This window comes from Budorcas taxicolor, chromosome 21 (assembly GCF_023091745.1).
Source record: "Budorcas taxicolor isolate Tak-1 chromosome 21, Takin1.1, whole genome shotgun sequence".
NCBI classification, from domain to species: domain Eukaryota; kingdom Metazoa; phylum Chordata; class Mammalia; order Artiodactyla; family Bovidae; genus Budorcas; species Budorcas taxicolor.
The window spans coordinates 17,273,755-17,299,443 of NC_068930.1; the positions used below are offsets into that span (position 1 = coordinate 17,273,755).

Sequence of the window (25,689 nt, forward strand, 5' to 3'; positions counted from 1 at the left end):
AAAAAGGTGTTTTTTCTTATTTTAGATTTCTGTGCCTGTAGACAAACTCTGAAGTTTTCACCTCCAGCTCTTGGCTCACTTCTCTATGAAACTATAGACTTCTGTGGTGGTTTCCAATAGCAGATGCCTTACAGGCCTCATCAGATCTAAGAAGGCAGATCTGTGTTCTCAGATTGGTGGCTTTTGTAGTACCATGGAAAGAGCACTGGTTCAGGAGTCAGACAGACCTGGCATTGGCCCCTGGTGACTTTCTAACCAGCTGTGTGACCTTGGGAAGCTTTGGTATACCGAGCCTTGGTTTTCTGATCTGTAAAGTGGGAATAATGATACTTACCTCACAAGGAAGTTGTGAGAAAGCTGCTAAGGCCCCTGGCAGGAGGGGGTGTGTGCTTAGTCAGTTGTGCTCAACTCTTGGCGACCCTGCGGACTGTAGCCCACCAGGCTCCTCTGTCCATGGGGATTCTCCAGGCAAGAATACTGGAGTGGGTTGCCATGCCCTCCTCCAGGGGATCTTCCCAACCCAGGGATCAAATCCAGGTCTCCTGCACTGCAGGCGGATACTTTATCATCTGAGCACCAGGGCATGAGGGTAGCAACCTCTTAATAAACATGAACGCCCAGCCCCTTTCCTCAATTAAGAGGCTGGGCTAGAGCACAATTTTTGTGTTAGCTGAGTTTCTCTTATAATGAAATTTCCTATATTACCTACTTCTATATCATTTTATCACCTTTGATTATAAAATCTAACAGTTTTGACAAACCCAGCACCATGAGAGTTACCTTCTATTAGGCTGGCATGAATTTAAGAAGAACATTATTTTCTGCGATTAAATGGGATGGTAAAATCTCAACCTACCTCCTCCAGAAAATTTACTATAGTTGTTCCATCTGCTCTTGGTAAGAGAACATAATCACTTTACCTTACAGAAAAAGACTCAGAATTTGTGCTAATCTTCAATTATTGATTGGCCTGAGACATTAATACAAAAATCGAAATGTCTAGAAACTCGGTTCCTAAAAGCTTCATATCTGATCACAGAGCAAGACATAGCTCCAAACAGTGGCCAGCATCAGTGTCTGATGCCCTGGGCTAGAGTTGAGCTCCTGAAATTGATGCTGAGGACCTCAGGGGTGCCAAGTGGGAAATGGTGTCTGGGGTTTCCCACTGATGCTGATGACCAGCACTGAGGACTGTCTCCCAGACACCTCAGCACTTTGAAACTGCGTTTCCAAATGCATCAGAGCAGAGGCGTCGCCTGGCTCCTCTTACCTGCCTGCTAACAGCGGAACCATCCATGTGTGTTGCTCACTCGGCTCTGTGATCAAGTCTGGGAATAACAACAAGGAGAACGGATGTCCCCAGAATACATCTGTGTTCTATAATACAACTGATACAACTTGTCTTAGTTGTTAGGGGGAATATGAGAGTGTAGTCCATTTGAGTAAGTCTTCTGAATAGGAAGTCCCTACAGGAGGAAAGGGGTCCCTCATTTCTTGCCCAGTATGGAGGGAGTATCCAAAAAGGCAAAGAACACAAGCTTTGGATTTGTTGACCTGGGCTGAGTCTCTGCTTTGTGACTTTGAGCCAATTCTGAAAGCTTCCCCAGCCTCATTTTCTTCTCCTGTAAACTGAAGCTTAATAACAGTTTCTGCCTCACAGGACTATGTATATGTGCGTGCATGCTCAGAAACGTCCAACTCTTTGCAATTACAGTCTGTCAGACTCCTCTGTCCATGGGATTCGTCAAGCAAGACCACTAGAGTAGGTTGCCTTGCCTTCATCCAGGGGATCTTCCTGACCCAGGGTTTGAACTCGCATCTCCTGCATTGGCAAGTGGATTCTTTAACTACCGTATGCTGGTTCATTGTAAGTGCTTGGTGAGTGTTAGCTACTATTATTAAACAGCTTTCTAGTGCCACTGTTCATATTGGTGGGAAGGAGGGAAGAAGTCTGAAATACTATTCAGTATCTGGATTCACTCTTTTTCGTCGAGTTCCTACATTGTCCCCTCCCATGCCCACTTCCATCACTTAACAAAAAAGGATGATTACTCTGGTAGAGCTACGGAGTGAGTGTCAGGGCTGGAAGAGACTGTAGATTGCATAGTTCCAATTCCCCTCATCACACAGGAGAAACCCTGACAATAATGGGATACTTACCTCATTCTTGGAAAATGGGGTACCTGAATTAGATTGTTCCAATGCATGACTCAGCCCAGGGCACGGCAGCTTCCACTGCTACAGTCCACTGGACTGTATGCCATGCTGCTTCAGACCTCTGTGTTCTCCAGAACAGATTAGCATGCTACAGCCTTCCCTCAGCCACACCCAGAGACTGACTGTCTTTATAAATAAAGGTTTACTGCAGCACGGCCCGCTCATCTGCTTCCACGTTGTCTGGGGCTGCACCCCTGCTCTGACAAAAAAGGGGAGGCCACAGGGATTCTGTGGCCCTCAAAGCCCAAACGCTTGCCCGCTGGCCCTTTATGGAAGGTTTCTGAACTTGCTCTGCTGGTTCTCTCAGCGGAGGGTCTCTTCCCCTGGATCCCTAAGGATCCCCGGGATCCTTAAGTGCTCTTAAGTTCTTGCTTCCTAGAGCACTAGGTCTTCCTGATTCTTAATGCCACTAGGTAGAACTTTCCAGCACCCTAAAAGAGCCCTCTTTGTTCCCAGACATAGATAAATAGACCCTAGCTCTTACAAAGATGAAAAAAAAGTGAAAGTGCAATACCTTAGTCATGTCTGACTCTTTGCAACCCCATGGGCTGCAGCCCGCCAGGCTCCTCTGTCCATGGAATTCTCCAGGCAAGAATACTGGAGTGGATTGCCATTTCCTTCTCCAGGAGATCTTCCCAACCCAGGGATCGAACCCGGGTCTCTTGCATTGTAGTCAGATTCTTTACTGTCTGAGCCCCCAGGGAGGCCCTATTCTATTGCTTTTGCATTCAGATCTGTTTCTCTTATTAAACTGTGAGTTCTTAGAGGATGGGGCCATGTCTTTTTTTAACCTTTGTACCTGGTTCTGGGCCTGGCACACAGTCAAAATTTTACTGGAGTGAATAAATGTGGTTGGAAAACATCAAGCTCATTTAGTGCTCCCTCAAATGGCATTAATATTACCTGCAAAGGAAAACTGCTACCACATGGATGGTTGCTGAGAAGCAAGAGCTGTCTTTATCTGCACCACGGTCAGAGATTGCTCAGGTGCTGGGGCATCCAGGCTTCTCTGAACTCCCCATTTTAGGCTTTTCAATTAATGTCCTCCCTGCTATGATAACTGAGCATTTTGAGGTGAGAGAGAGGCATGGGTGAGGGCTGTATGCAGAGAGTGTAAATTCTCCATGTGATCCTCGGTTTTAAAAAAAAAAGTGAAAGTGCTAATTGCTCAGTCCTATCTGACTATTTGCGACCACATGGACTGCAGCCGACCAGGCTCCTTTGTCCATGGGATTTCCCAGGCAAAAATGCTAGAGTGGGTTGCTATTTCCTTCTCCAAGGGATCTTTCCAATCCAGGGATCAAACCCAGGTCTGTGGCATTGCAAGAGGATTCTTTTCTGTCTGAGCCACCAGGGAAGCTGAGATGCTAGGTAACAGGCCCCATAACAAGCATCTGAACAGCATCTTCTCTGCATTCTCTGCCAGTTAGAGATTCCTGTTTCACCAGCTTATTGTTGAGCAGCCATAATAGCCCAAGGGAGCTAGGTTGAAAGGCCATCAGTAGGACCGTTTGTTCTCAGAGAATTACCTTCTCATAGCTATTCAGAACGCAAGGGCTGGAACTGGGTTGGGAGAGGTGGATGAGGAGGAAACAAGGAGGGAGGAGAAGAGAGAGGAGGAAAAGGGATGTAGTCACGCCTCAAACTAATTTCCAGGCCAAACTAAAATTCACTAACACCCTCTCTTGGGAAATGCGTCACCTCTGAGGGCTCTGATCTGGATTCTAACCTGAGGGAAATGCAGATCACAGTTGGAAGGAGGCTGCTGAGAGGCAGTGACGTGTGCTCAGGGGAGCAAGTAAGCCTCTACTCCATGTCCAGTACCTTCTCCTGGACAGATACTTTCTCCAAACCTCAAAAGAGGCAAGAACAGCACAGGACAGCAAATATTCTGTCTGTTGGACTGAAAACCTGCTTGTCTGGTTTTCTCCCCTCATCCAAACCAAACCAACCAGTGAAATAGGGAGAACACTACCAAACAGGACAGAAGCTTACCCCGCCCGACGGTATAACCACTGCGTGGACTTCTACAGGTGGACCTCCATTGCTTCGAGTCACTCAGGAGTGCCTTCCAGACTCCTAAGCGGAGCTTAGAACACAGGCCTGGTGGACTTGACTGGGTGGAGAAGGGAGTGTGGTTTCTTCCCAGGACCTGAACAGTTGGCAGCAAGAAAACCAGCCTTGTAGGCTCACAGGGAGCCAACCACTACTTTTCCTCAGAGGGTTTCTCAGTGAGTGTATATATGTATATTTCCATTTTGCACTCTTCTAATAAGCAACCTGCTTTGGAAGTGTGGAAGATAATCCATTAGCAACTATGGCAGAATCTTTTTCCTGAGAAACTTAAGTGGTGCGGCAGTCATCCCAGGGGTTGGCTGGCCATCGTGTATGGAACGTTTGTGCAAGTCACCTCAGGAAATCTCGCCACATCTGAGTGAGAGGATGCTCTGTGTCAGTGGTCCCCAACCTTTTGGGCACCAGGGACTGGTTTCGTGGAAGATAATTTTCCCACAGCTGGGTGGGGGGGAAGAAGAGGGGAGGTTTAGGTGGTAATGTGAGTGATGGGGGAGGGGCAGATGAAGCTTTGCTTGCTTGCTCACCTGCTGCTCGACTCCTGCTCTGCACCCCAAGAGCTGGGGACCCCTGCTCTAGGTTATTACTGGAGATGAGAAGATGGAATTGGGGACTTGAATGTCTAGACACCACATAGCCAAAGTCTACAAACCATCACTCGGCAAAGCTATTCTGCCACAAGGTGATGAAAAAGAAGCAATTTTTATGAATAAGCACGTTCCCTCCTGCTCTGAAGACATTAGGAAGTCTGTCAAAGGATTCCACAGAAGCTCTTTGTTTCCCCTTGTTATTTTGCCTGTTAAGCACTGCCAGCAAACTCCTCAGGGGACCTGTGAGCAGAAGCCTCTCTGGCTCCTTCGTTAGCTGTGAGGAAAGCCTGCATGCAGTGGCCTCCCGGAGCGCAAGTGTCCCCGGGGTGTCTGGGAGCTTCACTGCATCCCCTGTGGAGGCGTGAAGGCGGGCTTTTCTCACAGCCCACAGACTCAGCACGGGGAAGACAGCAAACCCAGTCCCCCCAGAGACAAACTCATGAAAAATGTGTTCCCTTCATATGCAGGAATAATATGGGTAGAAAACTTTTTGATCTATATGTAGGAGTGACAAAAATCTGTCACAAGTTGCAGCAAAGAGAGCCTTCCTCCATTCAGCCCTGGGCGCCTTCCACTGCGATGGTGGAGGGGTTGGCAGCACAACAGAGAGGACATCAGCATTCACACTCGAGGCTTAGTCCTTCCCTCACCATTTTTGTTTTCTGAGTCCACTGGAGATTTTCCTAGGAAATCTTTCCATTCAAAATCCTGCTCAAAACCAAACAAAGAAGCCAGGGGCTGGATTGGGCAAGGTATGTACAATGGATCCTTGTGGCACAAAAGAAAAAAACCTAGGCTAGGTTTTCCCGGTTCTGGAGTCCAGGAGACAAAAGTATTAAAGGTGATAACAACACATGTTAGAAGCATCTTACGAGAAGGGACTTGAAATTTTGATTCAATTGTTGATAAAACAGAACCCTGGAATTGTTTTCCTTTGTCATCTTAACATCTTTTTCTCACTCAGCCTAAAATCTTAGGCAAATTAACCAAAAAGGAAAGAGTTTTTAAAAACCTTTTTTTAAAAAAAGCAAAGAGGCCCATGAAACATGAGGTCTTGCAGCCTCGGTGTCTGTGGACTGAGTTTGGAGAGCTACACAATCATTTCCAAGAGGGCAGTGGTCTACTGGCAATACATTTTCAAGACAAAACCAACTCAGCAGCTATACAGGATGGAATCACAGCCTCAGGATCCACAGGGTGTACACAGTGTACGAACTGGTTGGAGAATAACCCCATGTCTAACTAGTTAACACACTGATGAATGTCCCCATTTTCAGGAACAAGGAGGGACTCGAGCACAAGAAGCGTCCTGTTGCCAGGATGCGGCTGATCACGTGGCTTGCAACGCCACACAAGCTTCTCTCGGGCATCCTCGCCCCACGCGGCCTTCTCTAGTTTGCGGCTGTCACTCAAACTGCCCCGATTATGGGTTTGTTAAAAATTTGGCACACCACCCACCCCACTCTTTCCTGATTCTCTTCATCTTCCAGATGACCTACAAATATGTGTCTGAGGTAAGAAAACAAAAATACCAACAACCAACCAACCCTTAGAATCTTTCCAGAGCCAGGAGCGGCCAAGATCAAGGACACCGCAACAGCATGGAGAGGTGGGTTACCTGGGCCGTGCGTGCATGCGTGCGTGCGTGCGAGCACACCTGTGCTCTCACATAAGCCCTGCCCCATCTGCAAATGACTCACCAGGCTGAGTCTGCTGGCTGCAAGAGATTTTCCCTTGATTCTTACCCCAAACAATGGTAGATTCGCTTCCAGCTGTTTGAGGTTCAGCCACTTTCAAAACACACACATACACATACACTCCACAAGGCTTCTTAGTTCAAGACAGACCCTGAAAACATTACTGACATTTTCAGGTGGTGGATGTCCAGTAGCTTCCAGGAGCTTGTGGGTCTGTAATCCCAGACACCACAGGCTGTTCAAAGCCTGTGCCAGGGAGCTATTCTTTCTCTCCTCTCCCCAGAAGCCCTGCACCCATACACACAACATGCCGCTGAGCGTGTCTCCACCACAGGCGAAAAAGAACTCCTCTTGGCATGTGAAGCAGGCATATGAAAGGGGTTCCCATGACAGCGATCACTGAATCGTGGGGCATAAGTCGAGAAGGCAAATTTGCAATTCATCATGTCATCTCCTCTTGTCTCAAAGTGATTCTTTTAAAGGCAAGCTGCATATACACTCTTTTTCAAGCATTTTTTTCTTATAACACACTGTATAGTCTCGTTCTCACAGACTATCCGAATGAGGATAAAATGATAATAAAAAATTACAATAGATTAACTGCATCCCTTGAATCACATTATATTTTTGGTGCATTAAAAAAGAAAATTAAAAGCAACCAGCATAATAAATTCGGCCTAGAGGACTGTGTTAGTGACTGAAGGGTTAACACAGATTTGAGAAGTAGTTAAAAATAGTATCAGAGGATTATACATACAACAGTTTGAAATTCATATGCATTGCATTTTTTTTTCCCCTTAAAAATGGCAAAATGTTTGGCAAATGTAAGCAAATGACTTGGACTGGGTTGGGTTTCACCGGCTCTGAGCGAAGTCAGTCATAGCCAGGCGAGGCCCACTGCTTCCTGAGGTCATTCTGTGGGGCTGGTGGGGGAGAGGGGCGCCCCCCAATGGGAGGTGCTGTGGGGGAAGGGGAGGTGCTGGCCCCCCATGTCCGGCTCCCCCCCTGGGGCCCTCAGTCTTGAGAAATGGAAATGGAGCTGGTGAGAGGTGCCAATTACAGTCTCCAGCACGGATCACCCTTTAGCATCGCTGAGAGAACTCTGGGGCCTTGAGCCACAGGTGTAGACTGGGTGAGTCGTCTACACCGTGGCCCCTATTGCAAAAGTTAGAGAAGCAGGTCTCCACTTCTCCGACTTGGGTGCCCCTCCGCCCCTGTGTGGACGGGCACGGTGGCACAGGGTGTCACTAGTGCTTATCCTGGCAATGTTGTCAACTCGGGTGTTTTTAGTAGATTTTTAGATATATTTTGTTTGTTTTGTATGTGTATGTATATCCAGAAAGGTCCATCCTCCAAGCTGGCCACCAGTGTTCCCTGAATTTGGCAGTGCCTGTTGCTTGCAGCTGTCGGCATCCTGAACAACCATGAGGTGCCTTCAAAAGCAGACTCTGAGCCCCCAGGAGGTCGCATGTCAACCATGTGATCCCACGCTCTCCTTATTCTGAATCCTGCCTGGCTCTGATTTTGAGAGAAGGACAAAGGTGCTGTGTATACGTGTGTGTGTGAGTCTCTGTGTGTACTGATTCTCTTTTTTTGGGAAACTTTTTTTCATTTTTTTTCTTTAGGAAAAATGACCCTTGAAGGACTAATACAGAGTTCAACCCTCCTTCAGTCACTATAAAACAGACTCCATGTTCTCACACCACTCGTGATCTTCGAGGTTATAGATAAATTTTGTCCTATGTGTCTGGTTGGCGGGCACAGGGTCCCTCCCCAGATTGTCTAGGGTCAGAGTAGAAGCAAAGAACTCACTGGTGCTCAGCCCGCCCTCGTGGTTTTTGATGTATCGTTTATAGTTTTTCCTCAGGCACTGCCACGTGGTGGTGTAGAGCAGGAAGGCAAAGGACTTGAGCGCGATGGCGATGCTGACGTACAGGTATCTGTAGGCCACGTTGTCGTAGAGGGCGCAGGCGCCCTGCTCCCCACAGAACGTGCTCCAGAACAGGCAGGTGGAGTCGATGCCAGCCCCGAAGATGAGCGGCGGGGGGATGAAGCCTGTCGGGGGAAAGGACAGTTAATGTGCGGGCTCTGATGGCTGGTCCACAGGAAAGAAGGACTCCCCGTGTGTGTCTGTGTGTGTCTTCCAAAGGCAGGCAGGGTTCGTGGGCCATATTCTGTGGTTCTACAGCACAGTGGGGGGAAGACCCCGTCCGGAGGTCGAACAGCTTGCGTTTGAACCTCACCTCTACCTCTTACTTCACAAACCTGTGCAAGTTATTTAACATGCAATCTTACTTCACGCATCTGTACCTCTGTTTCCCCATCTGCAAAATGGAGTCCTTCTCAGATCACTGTGCAGACTGACTCACTGAATGCATGGGAAGCATTTAGAACAGTTCCTGGCACAGAGTATGTATGTGATACATACACATGTATGGATGTGACAGCTGGACGATAAGGAAAGCTGAGTGATGAAGAATGGATGCTTCTGAACTGTGGTGTTGGAAAAGACTCTTGAGAGCCCCTTGGACTGCAAGGAGATCCAACCAGTCCATCCTAAAGGTAATCAGTCCTGAATATTCATTGGGAGGACTGATGCTGAAGCTGAAACTCCAATATTTTGGTCACCTGATGAGAAGAACTGACTCATTGGAAAAGACCCTGATGCTGGGAAAGATTGAGGGCAGGAGGAGAAGGGGACGACAGAGAATGAGATGGTTGGATGGCATCACTGCCTCAGTGGACATGAGTCTGAGTGAGCTCTGGGAGCTGGCGATGGACAGGGAGGACTTGCACGCTGCAGTCCACGGGGTTGCAAAGAGTCAGACATGACTGAGCGACTGAACTGAACTGGCACAGAGTAAATACAAAATAAATGACACATGGTGACAGATGATATCATTATCATCATCCACGGAGAGTCTGAGAAGAAAAACAGTCTTCTCTGAAGGGAGACGTTCTTGGTGTCGCTCAAAGAAGTGCAGCCTTGTAGAGAAAATGGTTAAGAGGCACCATGTTGTGTGTACTGTCCTTTTGCACGGGGCTTCTGGGGCTTTGTGTGCTCTCAAGGAGGGGGGTTGGAATCAGAGGGGAACAGGAGGTGACAACGAGTACACCGTGCTTTGCTGCTGCTGTTTTTAGTTGCTCAGTTGTGTCTGACTCTTTTGCAGTTCCACAGACTGTAGGCCACCAGGCTTCTCTGTCCATGGGATTTCCCAGGCAAGAATACTGGAGTGGGTTGCTATTTCCTTCTCCAGCAGATCTTCCTGACCTAGGGATCAAACTCGCCTTTCCTGCATTGGCAGGTGGATTCTTGACCACTGAGCCACCAGGAAAGTCCACACTATACTTTGTGTGTGGGTATATATACGTATGTGCACATACCTATACATATGAAGGCTGTGTTCTGGTACACGTATATATGCACACAGATATATAAATATACATGTGTGTATGGTTTAAAATGGAAAATGTCCACATACACACTGACAGTTTTCCTTCTCCTAGATGTTACCACTGGAGCAGAACACTTTTCATTCTGAGCTGGGAACTAGTTTTAAAAACCTTCACAATAGATCACATTATATCATGAGGTATCCTATCCCAGACCAGTGAAATCAGAATATTGGGTGTGTGGCCTGGTCATTGGCATTGTTAAAATAAAACATTCCCAGGTGATTCTTGCCTCTTAGGGGGAAAATGTTACATCTGTATTATGGGGAAGCAATGGATGGGGCATTAACACAAATTAATTGCTTTGGAAAAAATAGCATCCCCAAGGCTAGAATATGGTGCCAGTCAACTTCCTTAAGAAGCAGGAATTGATCCCCGGGAGCAGGCGGTGACAATTCCAAGATCCCTCTGCCGAGGTGTCCTGGTATCCTGAGTGTTCTTTCCAGCTCTGGACTGAGGTTCACTTTTGTATTAAGGAAGGTCTGCTGAGAATTTGGGGGCTTCCTCTGTGGCTCAGGGGTAAAGAATCCACCTGCCAATGCAGGAGATGCAAGTTTGATCCTTAGGTCGGGAAGATCCCCTGGAGATCACTCCAGTATTCTTGCCTGGGAAATCCCATGGACAGAGGAGCCTGGTGGGCTGCAGTCCATGGGGTCGCAGAGAGTTGGACATCACTGAACGCCTGAGCACGTGCAGAGAATCTGATGAGCATCACCCATTCATCCAGAAAAACACATCTACCCACAAAATTGCATCCACATTTCAGGGAGCTCATGGACCCCTGAAGGAAGTCCATTCATGAGTGCCAGCACAAGGAAGGCTATGTTATATCCATAGCAGGACCTCCTTTGAGGGGCCCTCTGGGAGGGAGAGGCTTAATGAAGGCAATGACACTTCCTTGGGTTTTTTACTAATTGAAGTCTAGTTTTCAAATTTTAAAAATGACTTTTGTTGAAGTGTAGCTGATTTACAATGTGTCAATTTCAGATGTAAAGCACAGTGATTCAATTATACACATATATTTACTCCTTTTCAGATTCTCTTCTATTGTATATTATACTGATTATAGTTCCCTATGCTATATGGTAGGTCCTTGTTGCTTATGTATTTTATATATCGTACTGTGTGTCTGTTAATTCCAAACTCCTAATTTAGCCACCTCTTTCCCCCTTTGGTAAGCATAAGTTTGTTTCCTGTGTCTGTGAGTCTGTTTCCTCGGTTTAATGACTGGTCAGCGATGGGGTCGGGGGAGGGCTGTGTGATCCTGCCAGTGTCAACAGGATGGCAGGGTTTCCTCCTGGGCCCAGGTGCCTTGGCACTTATCCTTAGCACTCCCCAACTCTGTCACTTATTACCCCCTAAAAGAAACCCCCCCAAGAAAGAATTTTCATTGAAACAGCATTTAACCTCTCTGGCAGCTTGAGTTTAAAAATGCCAAGTTCAAAATCCCACACAACCTGCTCCATCTTTGCAGCTCCCAGGTCAGGCTGGTCTTGCCAAGTGGAAACTCACTTTCCTGGCATTGTCTGCCCAGAAGGCTGCTCAGGTGTTCGAGATCTTTGTCACCAACAGTGTGTCCTGTCTCAGTTCCCCAACAGACGACTTTTCTTCATTTAACCGGAAAAGAGCCAACTGGAGGAACTGCCACGGCAAGCACTGACAGACACTAGACACACTCCACGTTACGTAGGTAAAGAAATAGCGACCTGGAGTCCCTGTGGATGGTGGGTGGACCTGGCGATCCACAGGACAAATCTGACCTGTCTTGTGGTTCAACGGGAGAGGTGGATCCATTCACCTATCCGTCAGAGTTCTACTGGTTGTCATTTGCTCCCAATTCTCCTCCCTCCTTTTCTTCCTACCCATCCATCACCAGGCAATGGGAAGCCAAGACTATTTATTACACCTCTTGTATAAGTTTTGCTGAGGGAAGGAACTGATGGTACTGGGGCTTCTTGTTCCAAATGCACAGATGCCTAAAGATATGCAATCCAAGTTGGGCAAATCAGGCCAAATTTTAAGCACATTGCAGCAAATTTTCAATATAATGGAGCCATTCACCAATACTTGCTTTAAAAAAAATCCCTCTAAAGTGCCAATAAATAACAACTCATTTTTGTACCTGTATCCAAGTGAGGATTTTTATATTATGGAATTGTCTTGAAGTAAGGCATATTTCTGTGTGCTAATGATGTCAATTTTATCCTCGTCAAGCTCTACTATTGGATGACAAGACCCCGGGAAGTGTCAGAAATAGTCTTCAAACAGAAATCAGAAAGCTAAGTACATAGCAAGGGTTTTCATCTTATACTCAATATTTTGGAGGGCGTTTGTGGTCAGGATGAAAGACCTTCTAACTTGAGCTGAAATGCTGGGGTAAGTCACTTTTCTCTATGTGCCTGTTTCTTGATCTTTCCAATGGAACTACTTTGACCTTACTGGGTCAAGGTGAATACTGGTACAGTGAGTGGAGTGTTATACAAGGCTCTGGTCCCATATGGCCAGAACTTTCCCTCCTTTATTCATCTTGTACAGGGCATCTGGGGGTGACAGTTCAGAATAAACTTTTGATTGAGTGCCTTATGAGTAGAACCTCATAAACTTTATGAGCTTCCTTTAAGATTCCCAGAAACAAACAAACAAAAACAACTCTTTTCTGCCAAGTTCATCTTTTCCTTTTTATTGACTTAAAATGCTTTCTCCCAAAGAGAAGCTCTAGCTCACAGGTCCTGAGTTCCAGGTGTGCAAAGAATTTTGAAACAAGGCCCTGCTGGATCTCTTATTTACAGGCCTTTGCCGTTGTTGAAATTCATCTGATTAGTGACAGAGGGAGTCCCACTTGATTAATTTTCACAAATGGCCATTCGCTGTTACATGTTTATCATTCAGGAGGGGCACAGAAAAGCCCTGTAGCCCCTGAAAGACGCTCGTTCCCCAGATGGCAGTGGGAGGCTTCTACAGAGTGACGACTGGGACAGTAACTGCGTGTGTGCTCAGGTGCTGAGTCGTGTCCCACTTTTTGCGACCCTATGGACTATTATAGTCCACCAGGCTCCTCCATCCATGGGATTTTCCCAGGCAAAAATACTGCAGTGGGTTGCCATTTCTATCTCCAGGAGCTCTTCCCAACCCAGTGACAATAATTACTATCAACTGCCCCCTCACCCCTGCACTGCATGGCGTGTTCCCCATACAGCACAATCCCCCCCCCCCAACCCCTTTTATTATACCTATAGAGAAACAGATACGGAGAGGTTATTTGTCCCAGGCTTGATATTTCAAAACCTCCAATCCAATCATTTCTTTCCTACAAATTTAAAGTTTGTTGATTTGAGGAGATTTTAGAGCTCTTATCAGGGCTTTCCAGGGCCATAGAAAACATATTATTTACCCTTCCACTAAGTTCCTGGGAATAACTGGTTTGTGGAAGCCTGGTTTTGAAGCTTTCAACAGGGGTTCTGATCTTTGCAAAGTTGATATGGTATTTGGGAAAGCCCTTTATGGAGTGGGCACTCAACAAATCTGGTTCCTTTCCTGTTTTTTGGCTTTTCATTTGGATCAATGAAAATTCATCTCCTTTTAAATTCTCATCTCCAGAGAAAGATTTGCAGAACACCCTCCAAGCCAAGATTCAGTGACTAACCCCAACTGGCAGGAACCCTTCACTTCATAAGAATAAGACATTTTTGGAGGATAATCAGATGTTTCCAGAAGGGAGGTCACACGGGTAAAGTGTATGTTAGTACTTACTTCTGTTACAGCCTCAGTTACCTAAGCAAGGAGAAGGCAGGTGATGATAATAATGAAGTATTTCTTAGAAACCATGTGTTTTAAAGGAATGCTCTTTTCTTTGGTGCCTGCAGGAGCAGTCCTCTCCCCTTTGTTCTCTTTTCTTCCTGTGTTTCCTTGTGGGGAACTCGCAGATTCAGTAGGCATTAATCAAGGTCCCACCACTGGGATACTAGGAACCCACCATATGTTGGGGAGGGTATCCGGAAGCTTAGAGCTGTTACTCGTTATTACAGAGAATATTAAAAGGATTAAATCTTACTTCTCATTATACTCGAGCTCAAATTGCAGCTATATTTCAATGCAAAAATTGCAGCATCGCTTAAGGAAATTGTCTCTGTTTTCCTGAAATCTATTAACAGAGATTAAACCTCCAGGTCTTGTATTTTGGCTACTTAATTCACTCCGTGGGTTGAAAACGCCAGGCTTAGTTACACTCTTTGGTCTAAACTTAAAAAATGAGTGAAAAACCTATGGTAAGAAAAATAAATTCACATTCCTTTATGAAACAAAATGGAAGCTACAAATTACTCCTGCATTTACATTTCAAAAGATATCCATTCCTCTCCCAGCTTACCTGCCAAGACTTGAATTCACCATGGGACCTCTATTCAACCTGGAGGAATTACTGTTATGTCCAGCACTAGCTAGAAACGGATGTTGGAAAGAATGTTCTCCTCATAAGATTAATGAGTTTCTCTGTTTCAGTGATGCCAAGAAAGAGACTCTGTTGATACTGTCCAGCATCATCCGCAGATACCTGACATTCACTTTTCTTAAATCCAAGAAGTTGAGAGGAGCTGCTCTATTCTCATTTCATTCCCGGCTGCCTTGTTAAACTCACTGAGGCTCAAGAAGCTTAAATTACTTGCTAAAGGTCTCATGCTCAGTATGGCAGAGTTGGACTCAAACCTGTTGTGCCTGACTGTAGCAGGGTCCATGGCGAATATGGGGTGTCACCTTAGCACTGGTCAGGACATAGATCCTGGGTGGTACAGGTCCTTAAAGTTAGATACATCATTGGTGCTTAGAGAGAAATCGAGTTCTTTCACATCAGTAAGCAAAGGAGGTCACTGTCATCAACAATGCAGCCACCAGGGATGGTGAGCCCTGAGGGAACTCAGGAAGGAAAGAATACCTGCCATCTAGCTGCCCTCAGACTGCAGCCACTCCCAGTGGTGAGCCCTGAGGGGACTCGGGATGTGAAAATACAGGATACTGGCCCAGATAGCTGAGGTCATATCAAAGGAATGATTTCCATGAGCCGAGACTCTCGTATCTTCCCATACAGAGAAAAGCACTAAATTCCTTAACTTGGGATATCTGGTTTTCTTTAACCTGGCTCCTTCCCTCACTTCCATGGATGAGTTCTCCCAGAGTTACTTGAGATGCTGTCTCCTGGGCTTGAAGTCCTAAAAATTCCCACTGAATAAAACATAACTCTCAACTTTTAGACTGTGAATATTCTTTTAAGCCTACAGGTCCTTTAGGAAGTTAGATGCATTGTTGGTGCTTAGCAAAAGTTTGCTGAATGAATAAATAAATGCAGAGGTGAGTAGGAGGAGTCTCCCCTCACATTCCAGACATTGTATCCTGTGCCCCACTGTCCCACAGCCCCTCCTCTGGAGTTTCTGGCAGGCTGGGCCTACTTCTTCCAAAGCACTCATTCAACATGTTCATTTCTCCCGTGTGCCTGCAGAAAGTCAAGACTTCACAATGGGAGCTCAACAAATGTTGGATGAACCACACAAGGAGCTTCTAAGACATACATCTCCTATATTAATTCACCAAGAACCCAAGACCAAGGACAATCTGCTCAGGAATGACCCCTGCATACAGAAGTGCACCCTGAGGCTGACATTCCCAGTGATCTTTGCCCAGCTTGTTGGTCTGGAAAACCAAGAGCAGGCATTTGTGGAGGAGAGTTCGTGGTAGTGAATCCAGTCAGATTTGGTGTAACATCTGTGGCATGAAACAGACTCCTCAGGAACAAGATCAGACCCTTGAGTGGATGTTATGCCCACACCCAGAGAGAAAAACAGTGACCAGGACATTTGCATAAGGGTGAAAAAGGATGGATTTGATTACATCAGGCGTTCTGCTTTGAGTAAGTCATTCGTTTACTCTGAATTTCCTGACCTTTTATCCAACTCTGTCCTCTTCCACTCAAATTCCACCACTGTCCTGGGTGACTTAAATTTCTCCATGGACATGAGCTCTCAGTCAGGCCTTTCAACAACTCATTCTCAATGTCAAGGCTGTTCCTTTCCTCCCTGGGTTTTGTCATTTCTCAGAACTGCTCTACCACCTCAATCTCAAAGTCAGACAACAAAGCTCTGGCTGCAGATTCCAACTCTTTTTTCATGAATTACTACATCCAGCTCCTGTGTGCCCTTTCTCTCTCTGTTCTTTCTCCCCTCTCCTAGCTTACCTCTTCTTTGTCCAGCTCAGGCACCAGGGTCAGTCACATTAGCCCTACTGTGACCACTAGTCTTAATTTCTTTGCTCCATACTCCTCCTCACCCACCATTGATATCACCAACCACATTACTGCTGCTACTCCAGGGCTCCCATGGGAAGCTCTTGGTGCCAAGGTGACCTGACCCACCGCAGGTCTCTGCCCTTTCTGACAGCTCCTTTCTATCAGCATTAAATACAAGGGAAGATAACCTGCATTCACTTCTGGGTCTTTCCCTCTTTCTTTACACTCCTCACAGCCAAGTATCTACAAAGAGCAGTCTCCCCATGCTTCCCCCACTGCCTCAAGCTCTGACCCACCAATGGTGGTGCATCAAAGGCCTGCACAGTCCAGTATGACAGTCACTGGACACATGCAGCTACATAAATGAAAATCAACAAAAATAAGGAGAAACCAGTTTACAGAAACCACATTTCAAGTGCTCCACAGCCCCACGTGGCATAGACATGGAGCATTTCCACCACTTCAGGAAGGTCTATTGGATGGTGTTGGTCTATGCCACTCCCAAAAGCTTGCTCCTCATTCTGGTCCTCCTGCTTTAATAATATCTCTCATGTACCACATGATCGAAACCTTTTATAAGGCACTGTCACTATGGATTCCTCCTCCTTAGATGCTTCAGTCTGTACACTTCCATTCAGGGACTAAGCCTTGACACTTCTTTCTCTATCCACATCTACCCATCTTGGCAGCCAGCATCCTCAGCATGGTTCTCCAACAGCTCCTCTGTTATACCAGCGGCTTAATATTCAGTTCCCACATTCTCTATGTGGCAGACAGTAGGCCTTTCTAAAAATGCACAGTAGATCTTATCCCCATGTTAAAGTCCATCAACGATTTCATTTGCCTTGGGGATAAAGGTCAACCTTGTCAACAGTGCAGCAACTCTTTCTGATCGTGTCCTTGACAGCCATCCCCTCTAGCCACAAGGGCTTCCTGCAGCCCCCAAACATGCTTCAGCCTTTGTTCACTTCCAGGCTTTTGCTCCTTTAAGTCCCTTGGTCTAAAGCACTCTCTCCTTTTTGCTAGCAAGGTAACTCTTCTGCATTCTTCATGCTTCAGGTTAATATCACATCCTTTCACCCACACTTCTGTTCCCAACCCCAGGTCGGGTGGCTCTCCCACATATCCACCCTACACCTCTACTGACTGCATCTCCGGTTTCATCACACTGAACTGTGATGTCCTTACCATCACCCATTACCCAAGCAGGGCCAAGCACAAAGCTTGACAATGTCTTGAAATCTGATTTCTCGGTTGGCCCTTCATTAACTGTAATGGTGGTTATCTCATTGGGTACTGCAGGAAACGGAATCGGGCCCAGTGCAAAGACTTCTCTGATAAGCCACTTTTAATTAAAAGATGAGACGGTGGTATATCCTTCTAGAGTCGCTTTCTAAACTCTGATGTGTGACCCAGTTGGACAATACAATCAATATAGTTGGTCAAGACCCACTATTTTAAAAGAATGAAATAGAATAGACAATATCAGAGCACATTACACACATTAATGGTGAATATTTTTCATGAAATCTTTGCTTCAGTTGTATTTATGCATATGTATGCACTGGGCCACAATATAAAGTTTATCTCTTGCTATAGATTATAATCACAGAAGTTGAAAAATACTCGTTTAGATAATGTTTGAGCTTTAGAGCAACATACAGTGATCTTAATGGTGTCACATTACGCATGCTCTATAATTTTCCATTTCTGTCTTCAAGTGTCTTATAATTTTCATTAACTTTTTGAAAACAACTTGCAAAATTTTTCTTACATTTAGTGTTATCAAAATTATTCTGAAGGTTATTTTTTACTCACTATGTTGAGTCCTCAGCATGTGTTTAGAGGTACAGAGACCTCTGTAGTAATCCTGTAAATGGAGGGCTTTTTGTTTCTCTGGTCAGCTCGTAAAGGAACTCCCTAAGAGCAATGCTGGGCTCAGTTACCTGGGTATGGTCCATGGAGCTCTGAAGACATTAGATGCTCAATAAATGTCAGTTTGTTGAGTGAATGTGCATGTAGAATGAAAGTAGTGAAAGTGAAAGTCTCTCAGTTGTGTCCGACTCTTTGCGGACCCATGGACTGTACAGTCCGTGGACTTCTCCAGGCCAGAATACTGGAGTGGGTGGCCGTTTCCTTCTCTGGGGATCTTCCCAACTCAGGGATCAAACCCAGGTTTCCCCACTGCAGGTGGATTCTTTACCAGCTGAGCCACCAAGGAAGCCTGCACGTGGAATGGTGTCACCATTTTCAGAAGTAAGGGTCTCCAACCTGCTACCTGATAATATACAGTCATCTGTCCATCCACCAAACCAGGGGGGAATGGGGGCATCACCACACACGCATTTTCTATCCTCCCAATGATGAGAGAAAAAAACCCCACCATAATTAGCACCCTGTGTAGTTGGCTCTAAAAGCCACTGTGAGTTCTAGGAAGGCCTAAAACGCTTTAGTTTGAATTATAGTTGAACTTGTTTGCACTGGGTATTACTATCCCTAGAGCATTTCTATTTTCCATGAACCAGAAATAAGACAAAGATGCCATTTACGATTCTCCATGTATCCCAAGATGTGGATTGACAGTGATTAAGAAGACTCCCAGGTCTTGTCATGGACATGGCAAAAGAGATCACAACCTTGACTGGAAGTTATTTGCTACAGTCAGAGCTAGGGCAGATGTCAAGGATTTTCCATTCCCCAGGGAGGACCTTGTCTTATTAATGGATTTAAGGGTGAATATTTTTCTTTCACATAGCAATTATATAGAATATAATCTCATTATGAAAGTAATAAACATATATATTTTTTTCATTCAAATTTTAAAAATGAATTTATAAAATATCATTTATAGCCTCGCTATTCAATTATAATAGCTGATACCATTTTCTTATCTAGCTTTCCAGTATTTTCCCCTATATATATATCCCTGATAGCTCAGTTGGTAGAGAATCTGCCTGCAATTCAGGAGACCTGGGTTTGATTCCTGGGTCGGGAAGAGCCCCTTGAGACGGTAAAGACTACCCACTCCAGTATTCCAGCCTAGAGAATTCCATGGACTGTATAGCCCATGGGATTGCAAAGAGTTGGACACAATTGAGGGACTTTCATATATACTTTAAAAACATTTGCATATACAATATAGACCTCCTTTCTCCATGGATTATATAGTCCATGGGATCGCAAAGAGTTGGACATGACTGAGAGACTTTCATATATACTTTAAAAACATTTGCGTATACAATATAGACCTCCTTTCTCCCTCCACTTATCATGTACCCTTTCCAAGTTTATCAATTTTTCTTTCCAGTTTAAAGGGGCACATAAATCCTACTGAAATTAGAACCCATAATGGATTTAACTAATTCCCTGCTGATGGATGTTTGAATTGTTGCCAATTTTTCACTTTTATGAATATTTTTATAAACATTTCTATAGTTAGTCTTTGTGCTCATTCAGGTTATATGCTATTTGGAATGAGAACTTTTTACTCTGAAGGTATAGGCCATGGTTATCTTCCTTTCCATTTTTATTTATCACTTAATGTCCACTAAGGAAGACCACAGCCTTATCATTTCAAGAAAAAAACATGTCATCCTATCTTGATCTTGGCCTTGACAAAGGGAGTTCATAGAGCAGCAGTGTGGTCCACAGGGAGAAGGTTTATCTGATTGGCTTTTCCAGCTTCTCCTCAGCTGGTCCCAGCACTCCAGGAGAACCATGGGCTATTCTCCTCTTAGACTTAATTCCTTCTGTCCATACCAAACTATGGAATATAGGCTTTATATCATGAAGGTCATGTTTGCCTTATCCTAGAAACCCAAGGTATATAAACTAAGTCAGTTTGGAAAAATTTAAAGGATGCAAAGTTTCCATTTGGGAAGCATTATGAGAATACCTCTCTCCCCCAGCTGGCAGCCCCATAAATGAAGCATTTCACAAGCTGCTTATTGGTTGCTTAATGAGGGTACCCAATGACACCATCAAATTCCTTTCTTTTTGGTTCCTCACTTTTCCTCCTTGTGCCAATGAAAATTCAGGGTGGCACGAAGGCACAGTTAATATTAACAAAAACTCTGTGATATCCAGGGAGTGTGCGAGTGTAGGTCTAAAACCTGAACAACATTTAGCAGACCTTTCTCTTCTTTACCAAAATTAAACTTCATAAGAAAAAAGACAACTCAAGGGATGATTCCAGTGATATGTACTCACCTGGTCATGATTGCACTGATATACGCACTCACCTGGTTATAAGCATCCGATTCACTACTGAAGGAATAAAGAAAGAATACGTACCCAACAAACGGAGGAGGAGAAAAAGAACTCCCAGGGCGTAGGATTTGAGTTCAGGGCTGACTGTCCTACATGCGAAGAGACGAAGAGGAAAAAGAGATTCTTATCGCTTCACTTTAATTAACAGACCCCAGAGTCATTTGCTGCTGTCCATCAGAGCCCTTCCTTAGAAAATTATTAATGGTTTTGTTCTTTTGCTTTTTTCACCTTCCCTGCCAAAAGTCTGAAAAATCACTGCAACTGCAGGGACAAGATAAGTTTAGGAATTTAGCAGTGTTTTTCATTAACTAAAACTAGTCATTTGAAGGATGGAATGCAAATTTGTTCCCAACGTCTTCATTTAAAGGCATTTTGCATTTGCCAGCACAGGGAAACATCTTAAGTTGGTGGGTACATGTATCAGGGAAAATATCAATGGAGAAGACAGTTTCCCTTATGCTACTCAGATAGGCCAGAACCATAAACACCTCTGTCATTCTGCATCATTTTGCGAAATCAACTAGCATGGGTTGGTTCCCTAGATGGACCACTTGTGAAATAGTCCATTCATCTATATCCAGCTTTGGTACCTTTTAAACTGGAAAGGTACCTTTATTTGGCCTTCCCAGGTGGCTCAGTGGGAAAGAATCTGCCTGCAGGAGACGTGGGTTTGGTCTCTGGGTCAGGAAGACCCCCTGGAGGAGGAAATGGCAACCTGTCCCAGTATTTTTGCCTGGAGAATCCCATGGACAGAGGGGCCTGGTGGGCCACAGTCCATGGGGTCACAAAGAGTTGGACACGACTGAGCGACTAACATACACACAGCTTTATATAGTCACATGCCTTTTTTTTGAACTGACTCAGTGTCCCTGGCTTTGGTTTACCCACAGCAGTCCCTGAGCACAATCTTTTCATACATTTTCTAGAACATTCTCACACTGTCTGGGATAAGAGTGACAGGAGGGGGGTTTGGAAATCATGACTGATTCCAAGTAGAGAGGCCCTCACAGCTAGTCACAGATCTCCTCTGTTAGGCCTCTTACTCTCGCAACTAGTATTGACTCAATGCTTGTCTTCCTCCTTGAGGCCAAGGACTATTTGTGTCTCATTCATCATCAGTGTGGTGTGTGACACACAGCACATGCTGAGTAATAAAACACAAACAAATGAAGTGGTTCGATGGTAAGAATCTGCCTTCCAGTGCAGAAGTTGCAGGATCGACCCCTGGTCGGGAAACTAAGATCCCACGTGCCATGGAGAGACTGAGCCTGTGCACTCTGGAGCCCCAGCACCACAACCAGAGTCTGTATGCCACAACGAAAGGTCCTTGATGACACAACTAAGGCCTGACGCAGCCAAATAAACACTGAAAACAAAGAGCCCAGCGCTGGCCCCTACGTGACTTATTAAATAGCCGGTAACCGCACACCTGTGGATGTCCTGAGCACTGCTGTTGGCAAGTACGCTTCTGTCTGGAGTAAGAGTGGAAGTGGGCCCACTGCTCTGGGATGGGACAAGGGCTGGTGCCCATAATCTGGGCTGTGGCTCAGACCGTCTGTGCCCTTGTGTCTGCCTAGAACATCTGTGAGGGCACGTACCTCCAGCTGGCCCCAGCAGCATGGAGCTATGAGGTGTACAAGGCCCCACCTAGGTCATTTAGGCCATCTGTTGCTGGTCCACTGAAAGGGAATCACATATTTCCTGAAAATCTCCAAGAGCTGTTTATCAAGCTGAGATTTGGACATGATTCAGGTCTCAGCTGACTTTCTGTGTTTGGTCTGCAGCCACATCTACTGAGCTGGGTTTTTGCAGCAGAGTCAAGGGCAGAGAAAAGAGGGGACCAGTCATTGCTAAAGGCTGTAAAGGTCATTTTTCTTGCTTTTTGGTGCCTTTTGTGTGTCAGCTGGTACAATACAACTTCACGGGAATTCCTAGCAACGAAAATAATGCAGCCACCCCAAACCCATGCCTGAGAGATCTGATGGGTTTTGTCCAGTGCATATTATATAATCATCCTCCATATATAATTTAAATTCAATAGTTCATTTCATAAACACTTCTCACATTCTTAAGAATTTTCATTATTCCACTGAGCTGTGGGACTATAATTTAACTCACTATTTCAATTCAGATTTTTCTGCTATTATAGTTAACACTGTAATAAAAATCTGTCTGCACTGAGCTTTTCTTCTTGTAGAGTATTTTCTTAAGATAAGTGGCAAGGGGTAGGGTTACCTCATAAAAAAAAAAAAAAACCAACGTTTTTATGGCTCTTGAACTCATATTTGCCACCTTGCTTTTATGAAAGGATCACTATGTTTCTCAATGCCAGCAGAAAGGTGTGACTTTACCTGTTTTGTTAGAGCCCTGCTTACAGAACTGGGTGTGAATTTTTTAAAATTACTTTTTCAAATTTAACAAGTATAAAATGGCAATTTGCTATTGTACTATTATTGCTTCTGCACATTGAAAAAGCTTTGCTAATGACTTTATAACATAAGTACTTTGTATAAATCCTTTTCCTTGTGAATTCTAACCAAGATCAGGAAATGTAGTACACACAGAGAGGCTGGATAAAGCAGCTGCAAATGTTACATACCAGGGCTTCCCTGGTGGCTCAGTGGTAAAGAATCTGCCTGCCAATGTAGGAGATATGGGTTCAGTCCCTTGGTCAGGAAGATCTCCCAGAGAAGGAAATGGCAACCTACTCCGGGATTCCTGCCTGGGAAATCCCATGGACAGAGGAGCCTGATATGCTACAGTCCATGGGGTCACAAACGAATTGAACACTTAGTGACTTAAACAACAACAAAACGTATATTTGTACAGGCTGCATCCAAGCATTTCATTCCTGCTTTTATCTCCAGCCCTTGGGGTTGAATTGGTTTGCTTAGATAACTACATCCCGGTAAGATGGATCTGTCTGCTTGGCACCTCTTCCTCTGTTAAAGATGGTCGCCAGACATGAAGCCTGCTGCTTCTGGGTTTCTCACACAAACCTAGATAACTTTGCAACTGTGTAAGTTACTCAGAAAATTACTCAATAATTCACCTTTGAGACACCTCACCCACCCCCCAGGATAGTTCCCAAGAAACAGGGAAACCCAGAATTATGGCTGACTCTCTCCAACTATCCATCTGTACAAAAGCAGTCACTGCTTGCTTCCACGAGCCACTCAGCACTGCATCACACCTTGTCAATGACCCGTTATATCTTTATAGAGTTTGCACACACATGGTCTCAGCAGGACCCAGCCCACTGCAGGAGGCAGGCAGGACCATTGACATCGCCTCCAGTTCCAGATTCAGAAACAATACTGAGCCCAAGGTCATACTGCGAATCAGTGCCCTGAGACAGGAGCCAGACACGGGGACGCGGCTATTCCCATGCCATTCTCATTTCACTCCCACAGTGTTGCTCTTTGCAAATATCAATGAAAGACTGCAGCACCTTTCAAATTACCTGCAGAGTCTGTTCCTAGTAGGACATGAAAGTGCAGTGTTTTTTCTTGGGCTGTGCTTTCTACTTTTGGCGTGAAAGTTGAAGATGTTAGTCGCTCAGTTATGTCTGACTCTTTGCAACCCCACAGACTGTAGCCCGCCAGGCTCCTCTGTCCACGGGGAATCTCCAGGCAAGAATACTAGAGTGGGTTGCCACTCCCTTCTCCAGGGGCTCTTCCCAACCCAGGGATTGAATCCAGATCTCCTGAATTGCAGGCAGATTCTTTACTGTCTGAGTCACCAGGGAAGCCTTACTTTTGCTGTGAGGTTTCCATCAAACATAACTGATTCCGACCAGCCTAGGGAAGCTGGCTTGCAAGACTCATACAGTCCCCAGAGTTCTGATTTCTGGGAGAACTGCAGGCACAGCAGGGAGGGAGGCGGGGCGGGGCGGCTGGCTCTCTGGTCCCTGGGGCTATGCTTACCTGATGAGGATGATGACCGAAGGCGTCTGAGCCATGGCCCCGATCATGCTACAGACACACATCACACACAGGAAGGTGAGGAAGGCCTCTTGACACCCGGGACTGGGGCATTTTCCAGGAATCACGGTCGCGTTCTCAGGTGGGATGCTCATGAGGCATGCACAGCCGGTGAGATTCTGAAAGGGAAGCAGTCAGCCCTGTTAACTGGGGCTATCTCCCCTCTCCAGATCTAAAGCCATCCATCAGCTGGGTCTGTCACAGCCCGATTATGCATTCTGGAGTATTTCAATAATTAGGCCTGAATCAACGAATTAGCTTTTTTGAAGGAGGCTGCAAAACACATGCTAAATAAAGGAATATTTATGGGGAGGAGAGCTGATTTCCCCGTCTCCTGTGTATTTCATTTCTATGCCCCAGAATTCCTTGATAAGCCCACACCGTAGACAAATGTGTTGCCCACCCCCCATACGATTAGAGAGGAAATCGTGCTTCCACAATGTGATAAAACACTGGCAAATTAACAGTGTAATCACTTGCCAATTTGTCCTCTCTTTTGTGCAGTTATAATTACACTGAAGTGTATTAAAAGAAGGAAATCAGGTAACCTGCATATGGTTGCTGGTTCACTGCCCACCATGGCACCTGGAACAAAGGATGTGCACTGTCATGCGTGAAGTTGCTGGGCTTGTGGGGCCGTGAGACGGGGCTGGCTCATGGGAGACTTCTCGAGTGGCTGAGAGAGCAGAGGGTGCAGAGATGCCAGGGAGCTTAGAGCAGATCGTGGGGAGCGAGCTGGAGACCAGCGAGGTACACTTATTAATATATGATCAGAGAGGAGAAAGCCAAGCGGCTGCATTCCATTTGATCTTTGGGTGGATTCTTGCCCAGCTGCCCTGGCTCCCCAGCACGGTCCTGGCTCATGCTCCAGAGGAGTTTCTGATGGCGAGGGGAGGAGCAAGGGCGTAGGGAGAGACAGCGCTAGCCAACAGCCAAGCCAATTAAGGTTCAATAATAATAGTGCAGAGGTCTTTAATGAATACAAAATGAAAACAATCATAAATGATTCATTGCTTTTCTTTCCAGGGCTGCTTGGCGCTCAGAGCACACGCTGGGGTAAATCCTCCTGAGGGTCAAACAAATCCTCTGGTTTTTACGTGCCCCTTCCTCAGCCCGTCTCCCATCCTTGTACCTCT

At 45.5% G+C, this 25,689-nt stretch overlaps 1 protein-coding gene across 2 annotated transcripts in view; it reads right to left on the bottom strand.

The window, feature by feature from the left end:
* SLCO3A1 (solute carrier organic anion transporter family member 3A1) overlaps positions 1-25,689 on the bottom strand; it is a 375,012-nt gene that overhangs the window by 1,666 nt on the left and 347,657 nt on the right. Inside the window, exons 8-10 of one of the 2 annotated variants that reach the window (XM_052659400.1) lie at positions 24,497-24,672; positions 20,595-20,659; positions 8,390-8,632 (exon numbers count right to left, since the gene is read on the bottom strand). In XM_052659400.1, coding sequence (XP_052515360.1) covers positions 8,390-8,632; positions 20,595-20,659; positions 24,497-24,672 — 484 coding nt within the window. Of the gene's footprint in view, positions 1-7,134; positions 8,633-20,594; positions 20,660-24,496; positions 24,673-25,689 lie in introns of those variants that run through there. The other variant, XM_052659399.1, reaches the window with a different exon arrangement.